Source organism: Pararge aegeria, chromosome 1 (assembly GCF_905163445.1).
Source record: "Pararge aegeria chromosome 1, ilParAegt1.1, whole genome shotgun sequence".
Classification (NCBI taxonomy): domain Eukaryota; kingdom Metazoa; phylum Arthropoda; class Insecta; order Lepidoptera; family Nymphalidae; genus Pararge; species Pararge aegeria.
In genome coordinates, this window is record NC_053180.1 from 474551 (window position 1) to 497387 (window position 22837).

The 22837-nt window shown below is 36.8% G+C and overlaps 2 protein-coding genes and 1 long non-coding RNA gene across 3 annotated transcripts; 2 read left to right on the forward strand and 1 right to left on the reverse strand.

Annotated features, from left to right (window-relative positions):
• Window positions 1-11949: 11949 nt before the first annotated feature.
• LOC120627154 lies at window positions 11950-13473 on the forward strand. Its single transcript, XM_039895030.1, has 2 exons — window positions 11950-12989; window positions 13406-13473. Exons 1-2 carry the CDS (start codon window positions 12039-12041, stop codon window positions 13418-13420), a joined length of 966 nt encoding a protein of 321 aa, XP_039750964.1. The 5' UTR covers window positions 11950-12038; the 3' UTR covers window positions 13421-13473.
• On the forward strand, window positions 13420-14583 carry LOC120624032 (uncharacterized protein K02A2.6-like). The gene has a single exon (XM_039890383.1). It carries the CDS (start codon window positions 13420-13422, stop codon window positions 14581-14583), a length of 1164 nt encoding a protein of 387 aa, XP_039746317.1.
• A 443-nt stretch (window positions 14584-15026) lies between these two features.
• LOC120625734 lies at window positions 15027-15794 on the reverse strand. Its single transcript, XR_005658826.1, has 2 exons — window positions 15586-15794; window positions 15027-15375 (listed from the first exon to the last, which is right to left on the reverse strand). It is a non-coding gene; the product is annotated as an uncharacterized LOC120625734 (long non-coding RNA).
• Window positions 15795-22837: the final 7043 nt, after the last annotated feature.

Consider the following 22837-nt stretch of genomic DNA (forward strand, 5'->3'; position numbering starts at 1 on the left):
CTTAACTCAATTTGTAATCTGTTTTCTGGCGTCTTCATTTATTAGTTCGTTAGATACGATAAGAGTTTTTCCGGCTGAAGCACTTTGAGCAAATGACTCAGTGTCTCGGATATTATTGTCAACCAACTTAAAAATAGGAGGAGGTTTTCATTTGGACTGAATGTTTTATTTTTGTATATTTGCTACGCGATTACATAGCCAGTTCTACCTCGATTGTGATAGTTCCTTTTTTGTTTGGTATGTCATACCTCAGAGGTGGTCCCATTTTAATTTGGTGAAGATCTATTGGAGGGCTCCTGGAAAAATCGAGGGAACTAAAAACTATACAAAACTATACAATGATAAGAATTACCTCGTTGAGCTTGTAATTATGGTATATAATAGGAAAGCAAGTTATGCGCGTGAAAATAAAGGAGCTGATGGTGATGCCAGAGAACTCCTCGACCATTAACGCCCGGCTTCAGGAAAAGCATTATTTTGTAGATGGTTATGAGCAGTTGAAATTTGACTATTAAACTTAGATAAAATTGCAAACCTACCCCGTATCGTTGATATGGGGCTAACTATGGGGTTAAAGAGTATTATTGTGTCTAAGGCACGTTACTTACCCTATTAAGCTTTGAACATTTTTTTGAGTATCACTCAAAAGCTTTTTGAAAAATACCCAGTGAATTTCATTAATTAAAGTACCTTCCTAACTAGGATCATTTTAAAAATACACTTTCTCGTTTAATAACAAGAATCTCAATTTCTCTAGCAATTCCGCAATTGCCGAAATGGTGCAAAATATAATGGAAGAAATATTTTAACAAATGAAAAACGTTTCTCGTAAATTGTATCCAATATCCTCAGTTTTCTCGAAGTATCATGAAAAATACGAGTGGGTACTTACATATCTTTTTACACAATTCAATTTACTAAATATTCTTTAACAGAGTGCTTTGGAAAATTGAATCAATTTAGGTAGCGCCTATTACTTTTTCGGAGTGCTAAGCTTTTTTTAATAGCCTACTGCTGGGCGCGTGCCTGCTTTGCCACAATATGAGATTGCGACTTAGATCACTTAGATTAGACTCACAGGTGTAAAATATACAGAATTTTTAATACAATAAAGCTTTAACTTGCTGAAGAAACATGCCAATATGTACCGAATTGTTTGCGGTTTGCAAGAACGTGTTCGGCTGATAAGGCCCTCGGTCGTCAACAGTAAACACGTTGCAACATGCTAATGACAGGTTGTAGCACTAAGGCAGCAATTTTGAAGGCAACTCGTAACTATTTTAATGTGGCGGCGCAACATTGCAATACTAACTAGGTACGAGTAGGTACTTTTGAATGCAAAATTATTAACTAGCTCAGTTTACCTCGTTTTAGTTCACATTTCCAAACAACTCATGAGGTTTTGGTAAATGTTGTTGGTGATTGTCTTATTTTTAAAAGCTTTATGGTGCCAAGTGTAAGGTTTTTTTTTTATTCTCTTCTTCTTTTCCTTACGACTCGACTTCTTTCTCTTTTTTCGGGATAAAAAGTATAAAGTTTGGTCAAATATTCATCTGTGAATAATGGTGTCAATTCTTTTCCAATTTTAACAGTTTTAAAAGTCTCTACAACTCAGTTAGAGTTGATCAGAAACACTGCAATAAAATATAAATTAATAATAAATAAAAAGGAAACTTCTTTGGGCAACTAGGGCATGCCAGCAACTTTGTTTGGGTACAATTTTGAACTTCCCGTGAGATAGAAAAAATTTCGTAGACTAAAATTAAAACAAAAGAATGTGTCTTGTATACTGAAATATAATTCTGCCTAAATTTCTACGTTAAGCCATTTAGACTGTAGGTTGTCTTTTTCGATCAGCAATCTTAATCAGTCTTTTATTGATAGCGTACCGTGGGGAAGGCATTTGTGGGATTGGGGCTTTCAATAGATATCCATCGATTGATGAACCACGTTAGGACCTTCAAGTCCATGGATTTGTCGTGCGGTGTCGAAAGACCTATGTAAGCGGCTTCTGGTGTGGGATTATTCCACAAAGAAAGGTCTTCATTCGGGGCGAATCAGTAGCCCATTCTATGCATCAAGCAGAGACAGAGGCGATAAACTAAAGTCAGTGCTCAGTGTGATTGCGCAACCCTGTGCTAACACTTGACACGATTTCTAGAGAGCATTTAAATTATAAGAGATCGTTGAAAGCCCCGTTATAAGTATTAAAGCAGAGACGTTTATTACTCTTTTATCCCGACTTTTTGTTATGTTTTAAGCAGTCTCTTGGTTTTTTTTAACTTTTAAAAACTGAATTAAAAAAGAGCAAACACGTTACTCCATATCTCTCATACTCTTCCGTAATCGATTGATATAGTTTTTAACGACATTCAGATATCAGACAATAATGACAAAAAAAAGATTCTTTATGAAACAAATTGTAGATTATTATTTAATTGAATAAGACTAAGGAAACCAAAACTTCGAACATTCTTATTTATAGTCATTATCTGATAATTATTAGTACCATTTTTAACACCCAACGTAAATACGATGGGGTGTTGTGTTTGTTTGTGTGTGTGTATGTATGTATGTGTATGTGCGTGTGTGTGTGTGTATACCTACCTAACCTAAACAGATATAGTTTTTTTGTTGTTTGAAAGGTGAATTAGTCGGGAGTGTTCGGGCTTCCTTTGGTAGGAAGAATGACCCAACGTATGGATCAGGTAAAGGTTACCATAAGATGGCAATGCAATTAGTTAAACTAAGTCAGCACATTTCAAGTCGATTGGCCATTTGGAGCTTACATTAATATCAATAATTGTGTTATTGAAATCGAACACCTACATGATACATGATAGTCTTAAGCCTGTAGAACATATGTTCTCTAAATAAAGCGAACAACCATCGCGATTAAGCACTCTTTCGAATAAGAATAACTCCATTCAACTTGCTTTAACCATTTATGCTTTTGAGAGACAGACAGACTAAACGCTAAAACATTTTTGCGTCGGGGGCCAAAAAATGTTATCGAAGCGTGTGCGGCAGTCGGTGAAAAGATGTCTAACCTACGTCGTCTACGCCTCCCAGGGGAAGTAAGAAATAAAATAAGCTCTAGAAATGGTTGAAAGGTTTTCTGTATACTGCACGAGTGGGTAAGTGAGCTGCGATCTGTGATCTCACTTTACTTATTGAGGAAACATTTCGGACGCCGGATATGAAGCGGAGCTGTCAAGTGTAGGTATCCTTTGTCACAGGTGCAAGTGACAGTACTAAGAAGTGAGCTTAGTACTGTCTCTTGCACCTGCACCTAAGCAGAACATGTTCCTCATCTTTGTAGTATTAGAGCATTTTCTGACAGAGCTCGTCCGTTGAAGTGCTACAACCATGTTTATTTCTACTAGGTTAAATTTAGTTCGTAGGTACCGGTATAATTACAATAATTACAGGCTACGCCTTAGCTTGATGGTCACAGGGCAGCACGTTGCAGGGCGTGTACCTTGCATGCCCTGCGAAGTGTTGCTCAGTTTATAGGTAATGTTTTTCCACTATCCAACAGGTGGGCCATTCGTTTGGTCCGTCAATTAAAACTTAAGAAAAACTACGTTGCAAGTAAACTTTACATTAGGTTTTCAAGTTGTATTAAACCGTTGTTCTAGTGAGAATGAGCGATACTGGGACTCATATTTTTTATAGGAAACATCTAATGCTGCGAGTCAAACCAGCTGCTGGTGTGGCGACGCAGACTGGGTGTAAAATAGAACTCTGCGCTTTTGTGCTGTTGTTATACTTGTCTGCAATTTGCAACTAATCTCCCCATACACGGTACACAGTTTCAATGCATTACAGCAAGTCTTACAGAGCGGGCGGGGGGTTGTCTACCCTACTCGCCAAACCCACACGTTCCAAGAACAATAGCTATTGTGCCTGTCTCGTTGGCGACGAGGCCGGTCCAGCGGGCGTGCATTCAGCAATGCATTATCATATACAAATGACCGATGTTATGCAACAAATGCAGCTTGCTTTATCTTAGCTGGTTTTTTTTAAATATCGGACCTTGATTAGCATCTATGGAGCCCAAACTCTGATGAATTTATAATAGTGCAAACCAGACCTTTTTCGGTGATAGGTTTAGGTTAAGTTTACCAAATGTTTACTTAATCGAGTGCCAAGAAGTGCTTGAAAATTAATTACTAAATTTATATGTCACAGCAATACCAATATTTTCATCTTCCCTCCTAGTTATATAAGTGTCTCGTGCTGGGAGTATTGCGATTGTGCAACGGATTAGATTTTTAACTAACAGACTGAGTACCCTCAAAATCTTCAAAATAATTTTGTAACAAGATATGGCATCGTGCAGTTTTGAAATAATCCCATAACCTTGTAGTATTGCTACCATCTATTAACGGTATACCTATAGGTAGGTACTAGAGATCGACAGTCACCCAGTTAACTTGAAAAGAAATACTGTGTTAATCAATGAAAATGTATATTGTATCTTTGCCTATACTACTACTGATTAAAAAAAACAACTAGCAACGGCTGAACTATTGAACCGATTGTGAATGATTTGCTGTTTTCTGTTACGGAGTCAAATTAATTTTCATTTTATTGATTGTGTGGCCCAAGTCGTAAAATAGAGCCCAGCCGATGAGGACACCTTCACTCGACGGCGGACGACGCTATTGTGGCGATATCATTTGTCAAACAGTAATTACCTGCCGGTGTGGAAGGGGGGCGGAGTTGGGGGAACAGGTTATTGTGTATCCTAATGGAGGGTACGCGTGCCAACATGCGGCTGACCTGGCTGGCACTGACAAAATGTTACGTGTTGTGAATTTTTTTTGGCTAATCACCGCTAACCGTTTTAAATTTAATGAATAAATAACAGAAGCCTGAATACCAATTAATTACCAAATTATATTTCAATTTAATTTATTTCCGTGCAAAAAATTTGTACATGGACAATTTGGCCTTATGGAAGAACCATTGATTCAATAGTTACCATCTAGTGAAAATCATTTCTTCTAAATACATTTTTGGGTAGATGCATGGAAGCTAGAACTTACAAAATTGCAATGCAACCTTTTAACCCCTATTCCTAAGCTTTAAGTCTTTAGTTCTATCTATTTATCTATAATAAAACTGTAACTGGAAGATTTCTGTACATTTAATATATTTTGAACTTTTTTACCGGGGGATGCTTTATAATCGATACTGAGTCAAAAACAGACTTTTTTTTAATTTTTGTCTGTCTGTCTGTGTGTCTGTCTGTCTGTCTGTCCGTCTGTCTGTCTGTCCGGGCATCAGGTGAAAATTACTGAACGGATTTAAATAAAATTTGGTATAGCGGTAGCTGATATCCTGGGTCAACATATAGGATACTTTTTAACCCGATATACAATAAGTTTCCTCCGGGATATGGGATGTATTGTCTTATCAATTTTACTTCATATCTCCGTTAAACTTGTACCGATTTTAATCATTCTTTTTTTATTTGACAGTGTGTACCAAGCATATACTGTCTAATTTTAATGTAGATATGAAGAATATTGTCGGAGATCAAGGACATAATTCTTCACAGATAACAGCAAGTCGCAAGGCATATGGGACAACGATCGAAAGCCGCCTGCATTCGATCCTACCTTCCTACCAATATTATTAATGCGAAAGTTTGTCAGAATAGATGTATGGATGGATGTTGGTTACGCTTTAACGCCCCAACGAATGAACCGATGTGGCTAAAATTTGACAGAGATACCTATAATATAGTCTGGCATAGCTCATAGGCTTCTTTTTATCCCGGAAAAGCAAACAGCTTCTACAGGATAGCATGGCTATTTTTTCCCCATCTGTCTTTCAAAATCAGCGCAACACAGTTTTAGATTGACGTGTTTTTTTTAAGTCGACTTATTTGCGGACGAAGTCGCGCGGGTCCGCTAGTTATGAATAAAGGTGGAAACGTACTTGTGAAAAGCCACGCGTGTTGTTTCTTATGAAGTTAAAGTAAGAGTATGCTTTACGAAAATAATCTCAATTCTAACGATCTAGCCGACGGGATGCTCCAGTCCACCATCCTATCTAAGCCAAGAAGTTTTCTTGTTGACTAGTATATCCCTCGAGGCCCACTAGCCAAAAGTAAGCAAGTAACCATAATGCTAATCTTCCGTCCGATCAGGTGTGATATTTACAACTAGTTGATGCCCGCGACTTTGTCCGCTTTTGTTTTTGTTTTTAAAGCAACCCGTAGGAACCGTTGAATTGGCATTCAATTTACGTGTAGTTCGAAAGATATTTGTAAGATGTGTATTCTTTTAAAAAAAGGATGTTGTTTGTAAAAATAACTTTGTCAATAAGTAAGTGTACTTATCTCTAAATATAACAGTTCTGTCCTTCAATTTTATAAACTCGCGATAACTTCTATATTAAATAATGTCCGATTTAAATTAATTTAAAAGTATTTTTACTGTTACATAAATATTCTTGATGATAAAACTATTTATTTGAATAAGAATTAATTCTAAAGACACCCTCTTTTTTATATTAGAATACAAGTTATGTATTTTATATACAAACTTTTCCTACTTTATTGCAATTTTCTTGAGGATCGCAATTTTTTTTTCATAAATCAAAGTCTTTGTTACTTTGTTATAATATAGCTTTCTTTTGGCGAAGAATCCGGTTTAAGTCTGTCGGGAACAAACTATTCGGTAACAACAAACAAACAACAACAAAATCTATGCTGTTTATAATATTACCTAGTAATTTAGATTATTGACACCGAGGAATGCGAAATACAAACTAAACACAAGATTTGTTACTAATTCTAATTTTAATTCCTTGGAAACCGGTACAACGGCGTCACACTTCTAACGCCAAAATGTCATTCGTCAATTTGGGACAATAACAAAGTGGTAGCCTGTCCAGTGGTAATAATAAAGGTTACTGACTTGGCGTTGTCTGAATCGTTGGAAGGCTATAGCAGAAACACCAATTCAATCTGTATCAAAGGTATGCGAGTGCTGCTGCGGGCGACACGGGCGCGTGTTTACGAAGGAGAGGAATATTAAATGCCTCTCGCCCGCGGCCTGTTCGCGGCGTTAGTTTGGCTCTCGACGCCACACTCTGGCGGCCTCGGGCCACGCAACGCTGTGATTCAATCAAGTTGTTCTCATTCCCGTTTTTTAAATTTTTTTTTAGTAATGGTAAAGTTTGTTGAAGAGGAGGTAAATAATTAAACTTTTGATACATTCGTATTTACCAGATATGTTTACAAATGCGCTAATAAATATTATTTAATTAACAAATAGATTTCAAGCAACAATTAAAATTATATTTTGATTCAAACCAAATGTTCATGAATTGAGTTGTTGGGTATTTTGATATAAATTCACAGGAGCTTTTTCGATACATTTTAGTTGTGTATGTGACGCTAGACGATGTAAAGATACCTCACAGACCACGGTGTCTTAGTCATTGTCGGGTGTCAATATGTAACTATGCATTAAGGTAGTCAAACCGTCGCTTGCCGCCACAAGATTAACACCGTTGTGAAACAGTAAAATACAAGTCCATAAGTATAAAGGAATTTGAAATTCTAACACATAATTAATTTTTTTTATGAATGTAGTTACAATTAATTAATGAACGAATAAATAAATGAATAAGTATGCACCACCTACCTCTATCTTAAGCTGTGTTTTACGCCATTGGTTGCCTGGAAGAGATCGCTATGTAACGATAAGGCCACCAAATTGTATACTTTTACATTTTTCTGTATTTTGTATGTGGTGTACAATAAAAATGCATTCATTCATTCCTTCGATTACTCTTAGTCTTAGGTTAGATCGATCTTTTGCAGCAGGGCGGAGAGCCAACCAGGGAAAGCGAGAATAAATTATGTATGCTTTTGCACGTCGCCTCAGAACTGGTTATTGTTAAGTTTGATGACATTATACACCTGACTGCGTCGCTGCCGCTGCTCAGGTGGTAGCCTAAATTAAATCAATCGATTGACGTCAAGGCACGGCAATATATTGAATTAATTGAGCCGGTTACTTTAAGTTCTAGGTGATTCCAAATTAAGGAGTGCTCACACTGAAGATACAAATAAGTTCAATATTAAAATATTTTTAAAGAACCTTACTTCTTACGTTAGTTAACAGTTAAACCTAATAAGTACATCGTTTAGTTTAAAATTTAAATTCAGAATTTAAAATTCGTTAATTTCAAGTAGGCCTAGTTATTAGCATATTTGGAACGTCATGTTAGTCTCATTGTAGTAACTCTACCTGCACATAAGGCAGATTCTATCAAGAAGAGACGGCAAGAAGATCAGCACTGGTGCTGGAAGCACTTGCAGCCTTTTCGTTAATAAAATTCATCAATTGTGTATTAACTACGATTTATTATTATAAGATAGATTAGGTCTAATATTACCTTCAATATCAAGTTATGTTTAAAAGTATTTCCCATCGTTTTTGTATAAGTTACACCAAAGATATCTATTAAAATGTTTTCTTTATACCCGTTTCTCTTACACCTTCAGAACAGTTACAACAAAAACAACAGACCTTACAGCACGTTGCCGACGCGTGTCGGAGGTTTTTGCCTTACATATTAGTAGTCGGTCGAAACGGCGTCGCCCGTGTGCGCTTGCTCAACGGCACAAATATTAGGAATTGTTTATCTGGAACTATGTGTACTTGTCATTACTCCATGTCGCTACTAATATTGTTTCAAGGAATACAACAATAATAGAACCATAAATATTTCAATACAGAAGTTCTATTTACGGGCGGTGTTATAACGACAATTGTTTCTTGAATACGCCCGAAATTAATAATCGATTTAATCCAAAATATTCTGATGGCAGATTCTCCCCGTATACAAGTATAGCACAAGCAATACAAAAATACCTATGTGAAGACTTCGGATTACATTGATTATAAAATAAGTAACGTGTAAATATTACAAAACCAACTTGTGCATCCAAAATCACACATATTATATACATATTACATGCTCATTATATAACATAGGAAAACTAGGGAAGGAATAACTACAAACAAATCCTTGCTTGCAGGTGATGATGATCTATGGTAAAAAAATTTGGTTGTCTGTAAAGTCGGCTTACTGACGATAGTTGAACGTGACAACGTCGTAAGAAAATACTGATGGAATGGTTGCATTTTTCAAAAGAAAATTTTAATTTTATTTGTTTGATAGATATTATTCACTTTTCCCTGCACTTCATCCTTGCCAAAAACATGTAAATGTATTATTGTATAGAAGCTGTCCACGCGGACGCATCGCTCACTCAAGTGCCTCTTTGTCGCTCGTTCCGCGCTCTCGCTTGCACTTCAAGCCTTGAATGGAACGCCTCAGAGCGAGGTAACGCCGCATACGTCATGTTTTTTCGTGCGTGCAGCCGGCTCCATCGAATTATAAGACGTTGTCACGTCAAAATATATTCTAGTTGTAATTTTTAATATTTATATAAAATGCTAGCTTTTCTTTTTCTATACACTTTGTATTAATTGACGGAACAAGCAGATGGCCCAATGTGCATGTGGCCAGCTTGGTGGACTACGGCCTCAACCTTTCTTGTTCGTAGAAGCGACCCGCTCCTGTAGACAGCTGATTATGGGTTAATAATGATGACATTAAACGTCGACAAAACCTCTGTTTTGAAGTCCTTTATAATGACTACGTCGCAATCACGGATGAATAAATACATAATCGCGTAGCTATTATTTATTCTAGTTTCTTAGAAAAATCATTATGCCTTCTAACATTAGGTATGTCATAACTCATAATCGAGCAATTCTTGCACATATATAATATAATCTAAGATGGTTTTAGGGGCGCAAAATCTACTAGGTTTTAGTTTTATCCGTTTATTAATGGAAATGAATAAGAAACTGCTACAATATTATTACAATATAAGGGTACATTTCGCCACCATGTACACGGTTATAATAGCTTAGGCGGGAAATCGGTCAGTTCAGAAATCCAGAAGACTTAAGTCCAGATGATTCCTTTCTTTCCCTTTATTTTGCTTATTTGGTTTTTTGGTTCACACAAATCATCCAGGCTCTAATATTTATGTTATGTATATATGAATTCAGCATCTGTTCGTTTGTCTTCGCAAACCGCTACTTTACACGGAACAAGTATGTAACGCCATCAGGCGTGAGGCACGAGGCACTCTAACGAAATACACAAGGCAGGGTTCTGCATAATTAATGATCCCGATATTTTCGACAGTCGGTAGTCGCATCACGTGTGGTTGTACATTTATTGCACAGTACATGTACAGTGCTCACGGTGCTGTGGTTTTCCCACACTGGCAAAGTTGGAGTAAGATTCACAAACTGTGGGTTCCTGGAAGAAAAACACTCTTAAAAACTAAACAACATTCACACTTACCATTAAACAATTACTAAGTGATTTTTAGTTCCACTATACCCACGTAATTTTCCATTTGAAGCGGTGATAGCCTAGTGGATACGACATCAACTTCACTTTCAGGGGGCTGAGTTCGAATCCCAGCACGCACCTTTTATAAGTTTTGTGCGTTTTAAGTAATAAAAATATCACTTGCTTCAACGGTGAACGAAAACATCGTGAGAAAACATGCATGCCTGAGAGTTCTCCGTAATTTTATTAAAGGTGGAGTGGAGTCCACCAATCTGCACTGTGGGACTATGGCCTCAACCCTTCTCATTCCCAGTGCCCAGTCATTCATTATAACTTGCTAGTTTTTTTTATGCTTATGCATAATCTCTTCGTTGCGCAGGGAGGTCGTCAATATAAAATACAGGGGAATTGGTAGTAAAATTGGGGATTGTTAATAATGATGATTGGTTAACTCATTTTAATGCGTAAAATAACTAAGTTATTTGTTATTAACATCAAAGAAGAATGGGTTCCCACGTGCGAGTTTTTTTTCTATAAGCTCTTGAGATTCTGGCCAAGCATAAATATTATTGCGGTCACCGGCCGGGAGCGTAGACCTTATAGTATTATGAACGAAGTCCGATCTAATATGAAACTCGATCTCCTTGAAAATATTTCCATTAATAACTGAGATTGACATCAGATACAAAACATTCCACTGGCTTTTGAGATAATCCGAAATAGCCTCGAAGATTGCAATTGGAATTATGCGTTTTTTGAAAATTTTGACGGGGGGATGCTTTATAATTGATACTTAGTCCAAAACAGATTTTTATTTCATTTTTGTCTGTCTGTCTGTCTGTCGGTCCGGGCATCACGTGCTATAGTGGTAGCTGATATTCCGGGTCAACATATAGGATACTTTTTACCCGATAAACAATGAGTTTCCTCCGGGAAATTAGATGTAAATGTTTATCAGTTTTACTTCACAGCTCCGTTGACCAGATTTCAATAATTCTTTTTTATTTGAAAGCGTATACTATCAAACATGTATTGCCTAATTCTAATGAAGATCTGATAAATATTGTCGGAGATGAAGGACATAACTCTTCACAAATAACAGCAGGTCGCAAGGCATATGGGACAGTGATCGAATGCATGCGTACCATCCTACTAATATTATAGATGCGAAAGTTTGTGAGGATGGATATTTGGATGGATGTATGTATGTTTGTATGTATCAACTAAAACAATGACTACTGACTCTCAGTAGGACACGAAAAAAACCAGTAGGTACATAACTAGCCACGATGATTATGATGTTAGCATCTGATCTATTGTAGCTTCTTGATTGACTCATACGCGGACGAAGTCGCGAGGGTCCGCTAGTCCTTAATATTATCATAGGAATTTTCCATAAGCTTACGTTTAACTTTGAACTTATTTAGAGACTTAAGGATTTCATCTGGTAATTTGTTATAAAATTATATTCAATTACCCTCAAATGAATTACTCATTTTATGCAGCCTAGTAAACTGAACTACAAGTTTATTGTTACTGTAATGTAGGTAGTTCAAATATAAAATATGTCTCACCGGCGATTCCGCCACGCGGCGGGCGCTCGACAATAAAGGATTGACGCAATAAGGTGCATGGTGTTTTATTCCTGCTTGAGAGATATTAAAGTGGCGACGAGCCTATTTTTTCGAGTCTTACGCGTGTATTTTGAATTGTGCAAGATGTCTATCGGTAAAATAACCGAATTTAAAGTGCAAAGTGATAACTGGAAGTTGTACGTAGAACGACTCGAACAATATTTCTTAGTGAATAAGATCGGACTGGATTTGCAAGTGCCTACACTAATAACAGTTATGGGAGCAGAAAGTTATGAACTTTTAGTAAGTTTGTGTACTCCAGACAAACCGAACACCAAATCATTTAAGGAACTAACCTCGATTATGGCAAATCACCTACAGCCAAAACCAAGTGAACTGGCAGAAAGATATAAATTTCGGCATAGGCAACAAGGCGAGGCCGAAAGTATCGCGGATTATATTGCAGTTTTAAAAAAGATGTCGAAAACATGTGAATTTGGTACTGGATTACAGGAAAGCTTACGCGATCAGTTAGTTTGCGGAATAAAAAGCGAGATTATACGTCAGCGCCTATTTGCCGAGAATAAGTTAGACTTCGCGAAGGCATATAACCTAGCAGTTAGCCTCGAAGCTGCTGAGAAAGATGCGGCAATGGTTGTGGGGAACGCGAAGGCGAGCGGTGAGACGAGCGCAGTAGAATGCCAAGCGGTGTACAGCGGGCGCTCGCGGCGGCCCGCGGGCGCAGCTAGGGGACAGCACGGGTGGCGCGCGGCGTCGCGCGGCAGGGCAGCCGCTGCGTCTAGTGGGCCGCGGTCACAGCAAGGGTGCCAAGCGTGTGGTGGTGCCCATGAGGAGTCAGGATGCAATTTTAAGGCGTATGTATGCAGAGTGTGTATGAGGCGGGGGCATATACGCCGGGTGTGTCCAAATATAACGCCGCATAATACAGTGGATGTGACACAGTGCAACAAGCAAGCGGGACAGGACAGCGATAGTGGTAGTGACGAGGTAATTTTAATTGACATTAATCAAGTTGATATCTCTGAATGCAAGCCTATATATATCCCAATCATAATTCATAGTAAGGCAGTGAAAATGGAGTGTGACACGGGAAGCGCAGTATCTTGCGTCAGCGAGGACGTGTACAATAGATATTTTGGAGGGTTACCTATTAAGCAATGTAGATTATATTAAGTAGCATTAAGATATTATACGGGCGAAATTGTTAAGCCAATCGGTGTTATTACTCCGCAGGTAGAATACAAGGGCACTAAAAAACTGTTAGATTTATATATTGTAAAAAATGGGAAATCGATGCTATTGGGAAGGCAATGGATAGCAGCCCTAGATATAAGCATACAGAGTGTAACCGTACAGGAAGTACATAACTTAAATTCTTGCAACTTCGATTTGAATGTTTTCAGTTCCAGATACTATAATGTATTCGCGGATGGTTTGGGACGATTCACCGGCGAGCCGGTACGCATCTACGTGCCACCCGATACGCCAACGTGATACCCAGACGTGCCAACGTTGTGAAACCTGTGCGATGGAGGCATCAGCACCACCGCGAGCAACTCCGCAGGCATGGCCGTATAACACACAGCCGTGGACGCGTATTCACATCGATTTTTTAGGACCATACCAGGGCAAAACGTATCTCGTTTTAATAGACTCGAGTTCCAAGTGGTTAGATCTTTTTCACATGCCACGGACCACTGCGTCAAGCGTGATTCGAAATTTAAGAGTGACATTCGCTAACTTTGGTTTGCCGTTAGAATTAATTTCAGACCAAGGGCCTCCTTTTACTAGCAACGAATTCAAAGAGTTTCTTACTAGGAACGGTATTCGGCAGTCCTTCTCTCCTGTGTATCACCCACAGTCTAATGGTGCAGCCGAGAACGCAGTTAAGCTATGTAAGAGAGCTATAAAAAAGGCTATAAGAGACAACGTGGATGTAGAAGCAGCAATACAAACTTTTTTACTAGCGTATAGGAACTCCGTGCACTTGACAACCGGTAAGACACCGGCGATGCTACTTCAGCGGCGTTCGCTACGATCACGGTTAGATTTGTTAAGGGGTGAGCGTGGGCTTGAGGATGCGGTACATACAGCGCAAAAACGACAGATGCTAAATGCGAGAGGTATAACACGCGATATAGAATGTGGCGATTCTGTGTGGGTGCGTGAATATGGGGAGAAGAACAAATGGGCTAAAGGCGTTATTACTGATAGATTAGGATCCCGTAGGTTCACAGTAGGTGACGATAATGGTCGACTTATTACAAGGCATATGGATCAAATAAAACCGCGAGCACGATTATCTGGTGTTGCTTGTCCAACGGAAAATGACAGCCTGGATAAGGTTGAGCGTGAGGATGCAATTTTGGAACCAACCTCAGAGATGGCCGAGTCGGAGATGACGGCTTCTAACGTAGCACAGGAGTGCGATAAGGACGGAAATACCGAAACAGAATCGTCGTTAGCAAGGCAGACGTCCACTACTACAACAAGCATGTCATCTCCGCCTCGAGCGGCTGAGGTCACAGATAATCTTCCCAAACGAGAACGTAAAAAGGTGGAACGTTTTGGTTACACGTAAATGTAATACAATTGTTAGTTATTTATGTTTTATTATTCTAATATATATTATACGTATAATACGTAGTCAATAAGTTAAATGTTGTATTCCTAATTATGGCCGGAGGTGTAATGTAGGTAGTTCAAATATAAAATATGTCTCACCGGCGATTCCGCCACGCGGCGGGCGCTCGACAATAAAGGATTGACGCAATAAGGTGCATGGTGTTTTATTCCTGCTTGAGAGATATTAAAGTTACATCGAATATTAATATTGTTACAGTCCACTTTTTTTTTAATTTTCTTTTTTTTTTATGTAGGTACATAAATTAAATTTCAAATATGTATTGCTTATGCACCGTCATAATTTTTTGTTCAAGCGGCATGGATGAAATTGATAGTGCAAATGTTAATATGCATTTCTTATATTTTTTTATACCTAGAAAAAAAGGATAAAAATATCTGTCCAGTTTGGATAGAAGCAGGCTTTACTTGTGGAATTCCATGATGTATTGTAGGCAGCTTGTCCAGTAACTTGCAGATATTGTCCTGACACATCTCCACCAACTATAAACAGCCACTGTGACGATGACCGCCAGCCCAATGACAAGTAACACAGCTCTGGGGAGTTGTGTTACTTGTGGTCGGACTGGCGATACTCTGAGCGGTTCATTGGGATGCGACTGGAGACCTCGTGCATCCTCATCACCATCATCGCAGCCAGATTATCAAGTGACAGTTGCGTGCCGGTTGCCTACCAGGACACCATGAATACGTAATATGTGTTGATCTTAGCTGGATGAGGAGGCAGCTTCTGTGGAGCATCATGACATTAACAATGACATTACTTCTCAAACGACTTCCTATCATGAACAGGCCTATCATAAACAAGCCTTATTTGTGAAGATCTTAGACCCAAAAATGTAATAGCTACCCATATTCAAAATTTAAAAAGGAAGCCCTGATCGGGATCACTTTGTTAACTGTCTGTCCTGTTTTACATCCTTCATTTCCATAAACTTACCCTCCTCAAGGTTGCCACTGCGTATACTGTTAAATTTTCGTACATTTATTTCTCTTCTCAGGTAATAATCCCAAGCAAAAGTTGTGTACCAAAAATATCTTTATTATAAATGCTAAATACGCAAGAGCATAGAACACTTAGACAGTTTGTGCATTTGAAGTTATTATGTTCAACCAAGCAAAATGATATTGAAGTTGTTGACGCTTTTATATACCCAATAAGTTTTCACAATAAAGGTAAACATTATATGAGACCTTTGTGTCGAATTGCGAAATCAAATTAAATAAAACAGTAATTAAGAAATATAATTTTAATGAAAGGTTTTGCGATCATGATTACAATTGACACGCTGTGGGCTGTGTCGCATTGGCTGATAATAAAACACGTATATAAATACCGGCGGGCCACTTGCTCAGCAGAGTGAGCCAGAGATTATGGATCCCAGAGTGGTTTTGCTCGTGGTCGGGTTGGCGCTAGCGTCTGCTAGATATACTGCGCCTCTGGATACAGATTTTGAACAGTCTGATCATCGTGATCATCATGGTTATGTAGCGATTCCAAGTTTGGACAACGAGCCTGCCATCCACCAAGTGGACATCAATGATAACTTGCCATCGGGCCGACGATGCTTTTTTGGAAATTGTATCATTAACATCAAGCAATAACGATTAAGAACGAATAAAAAAATAGAAAACAATAACTCAATATTACAAATTCAATTTCCTTTATTGAATAGTTTACAAATACATGATTGTATGGTTTGCTTTATTTAATTACCACTTTAAGATTGAGCTGCAATGGTTATGTATAGCGTCCGAGCTGTCAGACACCATCGATAGGCCCACTGGCTCGCTCATTCAAAGCGATTATCGGTACGGCTTTAAGTGTGCACCATACATTAAATAAATCCATAACTACGAATTCGTGAATGAGCTATACATATGTAGAGTTATATAGCCCTAAGAGCGGCTGACAGCAAAGCTGCTTAGAAACAGTCGGCCGCTCCGCTCTTACCTCTCACACAAGATGGAAAAATTCTAGATTCTAAAGATCTGTAAAACGATGTTAAAAAATAGCAATCTGCTGAGCTTTCTGCCCGCTTCTTCTTGGTACGATCTGCCTTCCCACACGGTGGTAGAGACTACAAATAGACTGACATGAGGTTTCAAAAGTACCTCCTTAATTTTAACTAGGCCCACTTGATATAAATGAATTTTTATTTTCCAAGTTTTTAAGCTCACTTAGATTATATACCTGCCTGAAAGCTTTATATATAATAGACCAATGTATGTTAAGGTCTTTAAAATAATAGTTGCAAAAATATGAAGTTGTATGCGTGGGGCTCCTCAGTAGACAGCAGCAACGCACTGATGTTAGTCTTAAAGTTTCTTCACATGTCCATCCATTTACTGACTAAGTCAATATTGGTTGAATAGCGTAATCGACTATTCATTATTTGGTGCTGCTCACACATCTGTCATTTATTAGGACGGTCATATATAATTGACACTGTTGATTGCGAAATCTGTAAGAAATCTTTACCATCTTCAAAAAATAAAACACCATGAAGCTTGCATCATAAAGGACATCGGATACTTTGTATCCCGAAAAAGTAGGGGAGTTTAATGGTTCATACGGCTTTACAAAAACCTTTGTACGGTAAATAAAAAGTATATCTATTGCAGTTTTTGCAAATTCCACCCTTAAAGAGTTAAATAGGGTATGAAAGTTTGTACAAAAGGCAATTTTTCAAGTTATATTAATGAAAATTTTGTATTTAGTTATTGATAGTAAAGAAGATAAAACACATTTGTAGGATTTATAAAAAATTCAATCACGAAAGGGAGTAAATAGAAATATCTATACTCATAATAAAACTGTAATGGGTCAAATTCTGTACATTGAAGATATTTAAAAAAGTTTTTGGAGGGCACTATATAACTGATACTGAACCCAAAACTGTAATTTTTTCATTCGCGTTTGTCTGTCTGTCTGTCAGTATCTCCGCCGCACATCACGCTTAAACTACTGAATGAATTCAAATGAAACTATGCACGATTTGAGTTCGTACTACGTGGTAGGACATAGGATATTATTTATCGAGAAATTCAGCTAAGTTCTTTTTTTTAGAGGAGATGAAAGTGTTTGACGATTTATCACTATAACTCTGTCAAATGTTAACCGATTTTAATAATTATTTTTTTACTGGATATATATACTATCAGTTTAGTTTTGCAAAAATTTCGTCTAGATCTGATGAATATGATTGGATATAGAGGACAGAACTCCTCAGCGGATCAGCAAACCTCTCACATAATGCTTAACGATACTGAATACATAAATAGTTGTAACTTTTTTTTTTTTTTGTTAGGACTAAACAAAAAATGGTACCTCGAATAAAGTAAACATTGAAAAACGACAATGATCGTCACGGGGATCCACTTCCGTTTCGTTTTACTTAAAATACTTTTAATTCCTAAAAGCAAATGGCTGCACATAATGTGTGGCTTAACAGCAGCATATTAGACGATAGCGCTGGGGAAGCAACGTTGACCCAATTCAGTAAATGGATGGGTGACCGTCTTGAGTTTCAGCTCCTAATCATAACAAAGAACAATAATCTTTAAAGGAAGAATCTAAATTAGTTAGTTTATTTGTATGCTAAAGGTTCACGCTAAAATTTCTAACATTTTTTATTTAGGCCTAGCGCTGAAGTCCCCAAAAATGTGGCAACAGTTTATGTATTCAGTATCGTTAAGCCTTAAGTGAGGAGTTTGCTGCTGTCCTCTTTCTTCAATCTTATACATCAGATCTACACGAAATGTGGGCAAACCTAAACTAAGAGTATAACCTATCCAGTGCAAGAACAATTTCATCCCCTCCCAAAGTAACCGTGCAGAATTTCGGGATGAATAGAATCCCAACCATATAACCCAAATGTTGTCGTTAGAATTTATTGCGGTCAATAAAGCTAATTATTATTAAAGTTTTTAGGTATGTTGACTTAACAGAAGGGGACTATTTGGGGGTGAAAGTTTGTATGCGATAATTTTACGTAATGTACGCGGAAGAAGTCGTCGGCATTCGCTTGTGATTTATTTTACAAAATATGTACAAGAAAAACATAATTAAAATGTGTAACAAATTAATTAAATTAGAACAAATAGTTATTAAGAAAGAATGTGCAGGTACTCCGGTTCCAGATCTAAATTACGATTGAAACGCTTTCGGCTGTGTCGCATTGGCTGATAATGCATCTCGTATATATATACCGGTGCGTCGCTTGCTCTGCAGAATGATACAGAGACAATGGATCCCAGAGTGTTCTTGTTTGTGGCCGGGGTGGCGCTAGCCTCAGCGAGATATACAGCTACTTATGTGAGTGGAGATTTGGTGCATCCTGTGAGGCATCCCGACGGTGGTCGTTGGGTGTGGGTTCCGGAATCAGATATTGCGGCACACACCATCTACTCAGATTATGGCGCCCCAGAAGATATAGAAGTTCCGCCACCGAAACCACGATGTATGTTTGGAAATTGTGTTGTGAACATTAAGCAGTAAGGGGCGTTGGAAGACATACAGTTGATGCAATATTATAATTTTTTTGTTTTTTTAATTTAAAATAAATAGTTCTATCATGTAACCATCGTATCTGAATTTTTTTATTATAAAAGATTTAGTTCCTATAGACCTTATAGTTTCAACAATTAATTCTTTAACGTATAATATATATATTTGTGTTTAATTGTATTATATTGTATGGTTAATATGTAAAGGAGCGTTTATGTAAAAAAGGCTACTATACCGTAGAGGATTATATATGTGACAGGAACGCTTGGATGGCTGCTATTTCTAAAACACATTTCTAAATTGAAAAGTACCTACATAGTTGGTATTTCTAAAAATGTTTTAGTAGCTAGATTTAAATTATTACTATTATTATTTTTGTATAATTTACTCGGTAATTTATTTTAATAATTATAAACTTTGGTCATGTATTAATTTTGTAACATCGTAAAATTGTTTTTTTAAACTTAATTTACAATTGATTATTACAATCAAAATTATTATTGAAATAATGACAGATTTGTATGTCATTCAGAAAGTGTACAGTTAGGTACCTACTTTGAAATAAAATATTTGATTTGATTTGATTTGATTTGATTTGGTTATTATACCGGTATAGGTCCGCGTATGGGTCAACCTTAAAAAATAGTCGTATATTGGCGCGGTTTTTAGAACTTTAAAGAAACAATTTGTGTTATATATATTACTAGCTGACCCCAGCGCCATCTGCCGGGCTGATTTGTGAATCTAAACCATCAAGGGCGCCACCCAAACGTATACCAAAAAAATAATTTAAATCGGTCCAGCCGTCTAGGAGTTTAGTGACATACACACGCACACAAGAAATATATATATAAAGATTACAATGGTACATTATGATTTCAATACTTTCGACAATTTCACTTCCAATAATTTATAAATGCCTTATTAATAAGGAAAACGGTATGTAGGTATTTATTATACTTAAGATCACTATAGAATAAGATACGATGGTAGTTATGCGTTGAGTCGGAAAAGAGAATGTAACCTTTTATGCTGATTCTGAAATTCCCAAATCGCCCTGCCGGGGATCGAACCCGCATCAAATCTACAACATCGAATCTACCACGTATGAACCACAGCGCTCAGCACTGCACCAGAGGGGCAATTGAAAATATTTTATGCGTTAGCCAATTCATTGAGATAGGTTGTATATTTGTAGAATAAGTGACAGTACGCTCGTATTTTACGCAGGTGAAATTGAGTTGCTATAGGTGTTATTCTATACTAAAGATGAGAGATTGTTCTTTTTTATTTTATGAAAACTATTGATAGAAAACAGTTAACGTATTTCTATTCTTAAATCGGATAGTAAAAATGACCGTAACAATTATAGGCCTATTTCAATCTTGCCAACTCTTAGAAAGGTCTTCGAAAAAAATTCACTTAATCAACTTTTGAATAATACCAATGTAAATAATTTACTTTATCTCGAGTAGTACAGCTAAAGTAAAGGTAGTTCGGTGCCTGTGGGCGCGGAATTATAAAACGCTCACAAAGAATCATTAACAGAATTCCGTTTGTATTTTTTGCGATCTGTCTAAAGCATTTGATTGTGTTGCACATAAAACCTTGTTACTGAAACAAAGCAACTATGGCGTCAAAAACATTGCAAATTTGATTGCATTTTACCTAAGTGTATAACTTTAATCAAATGCGTATGCGTGAAAGACTTTAAGTCTCGCAGATCATCTACCTTGATGGGTGTCCCACAGGGCTTGTTTTGGGTGTTTTTCTATTTTTGATGTATATATGTAGATGATCTACCACACCATGTAAGCGGCACATGTGACATTGTACAGTTTGCAGATGAAACATCTCTGATTTTTGAGACGAATAAAAATAAAGATAATTCATCATCAGTTTCACTTGACTAAATGGTGCATTGCGAAAGCACACGCACAAATTACTTTAAAAAATACTATAGGTGAAATGTCAGGTGATTACAATAATTATTAGTATGGATTTTTCAAATATATATCTTTTAGGGGTGCCGTACCCAAAGGGTAAAACAGGACCATATTACTAAGTCTTTGTAAGTCCTATTGTAACGGCGTAGTGGTACCACCTATCGAGAGATAGGTGAAATAAAATCCATTTTCAATTAGCTTCCAAATAGCTATTGTTGTAAGATTGATGCGAGTTAATTAGAGGACAAATATGGAGCTTTTCCGAGAAGTCCAGGTAAGATTTGTATCATATTTCTTTGTTTGGGATAATCTGTTGACTGATGACTGTGGCGAAAATTAGGCGTCATCTCGAGCTGTCAAAAGGCGTCATCTCTTTTTCACCTGCAACTGCGAGTGAAAATAGCATTTGTTTTGCTGGGATAAATTCCCTTGCCAGTTTTTAAGCCATTATGGCTAATTAACCTTGTTTGGAAGGAGTTATAACTTTTCATTGTCTGGTGCATAAATTGTGAGAAGAATTTACCTTTTAATTTGAAGTGGTTATTCTTTTGGAAGTGCGTTTTACATCTTGTTACAGTTTTTGAAACGAACTTTAAGATGGAAGGGGATTGACCAACAAGTATCTATTAATAATGAATGCCTACAGCATCCCTCATTTTTTTAAAGGATTATTTTATAATACACTTTCAAATAAAAAAAGTACAATTGATAAAATATTTCAACCCTTTTCCCGGAAGAAACTCACTGTTTATCGGGATATAAAGTATCCTATAATATGTTGATCCGGAATATCAGCTATAACTATACCAAATTTTATTTAAATCTGAATAAAATGTACATAATATCTATTTAAATAAATTAAATCTGAATAAAATGTACATAATATCTATAGACATAGATATATCACCATCCATGTTAATTTTACATCTTAATATATATAAATCTCCTGTCACGATGTTTGTCCGCGATGGACTCCTAAACTACTTAACCGATTTTAAATTAAATTGGCACACCGTCAGCATTCTGGTCCAACTTAAGAGATAGGATAGCTTAGATCTTTAATTATAGTCGCAACTTTATTTTATTGCAAATTATTTGTCTATAATTAATTGACAGTCACATGTTATGTATATATATATATATATATATATATATATACTACTATACTCATTTAAGGCTTAGTGATACTGAATACTTTAAAACAAAATCAAACGCAGACGAAGTTGCGGGCAATAGCTAGTGGATATATATAGATATACAGTCTTGTAGTTTTCGTTTTTTATTAATTTCAATTAAACTACACTGAATTAATTAATCATTCGCATTCAGTGAACTACAATCGTCGATTAGAATTTAAAAAAAAAAATTACTCAAATAATGGATTTTTTCACAAGTTGAGTGTTTTCGGGTTTCACACATGACGGACAGGAAAATTTTTTGACCTATTTTGGGGTTTTTTTCCAATTCTATTACAGTAAATCAATTTTTTAAAAGTATGGAATTAATCTCCATTAAATTATCTCGACAATAGTATGCAAAATATCTTGATTCCGTGAACTAACAAGGCTATAATAATAAAAATGAGACGAAAAAAATTTTTCGATTGTAAAGCACTCTCTGATGCTTCGCATCATGAGTCGTGCAATTAGATTTCAGATTCCAAGTGACATAAAAGACCTTCCTGATAAACTATTTAAGAAAAAGTTCGAGACAAGTTAATAAAAAGGGATATTATA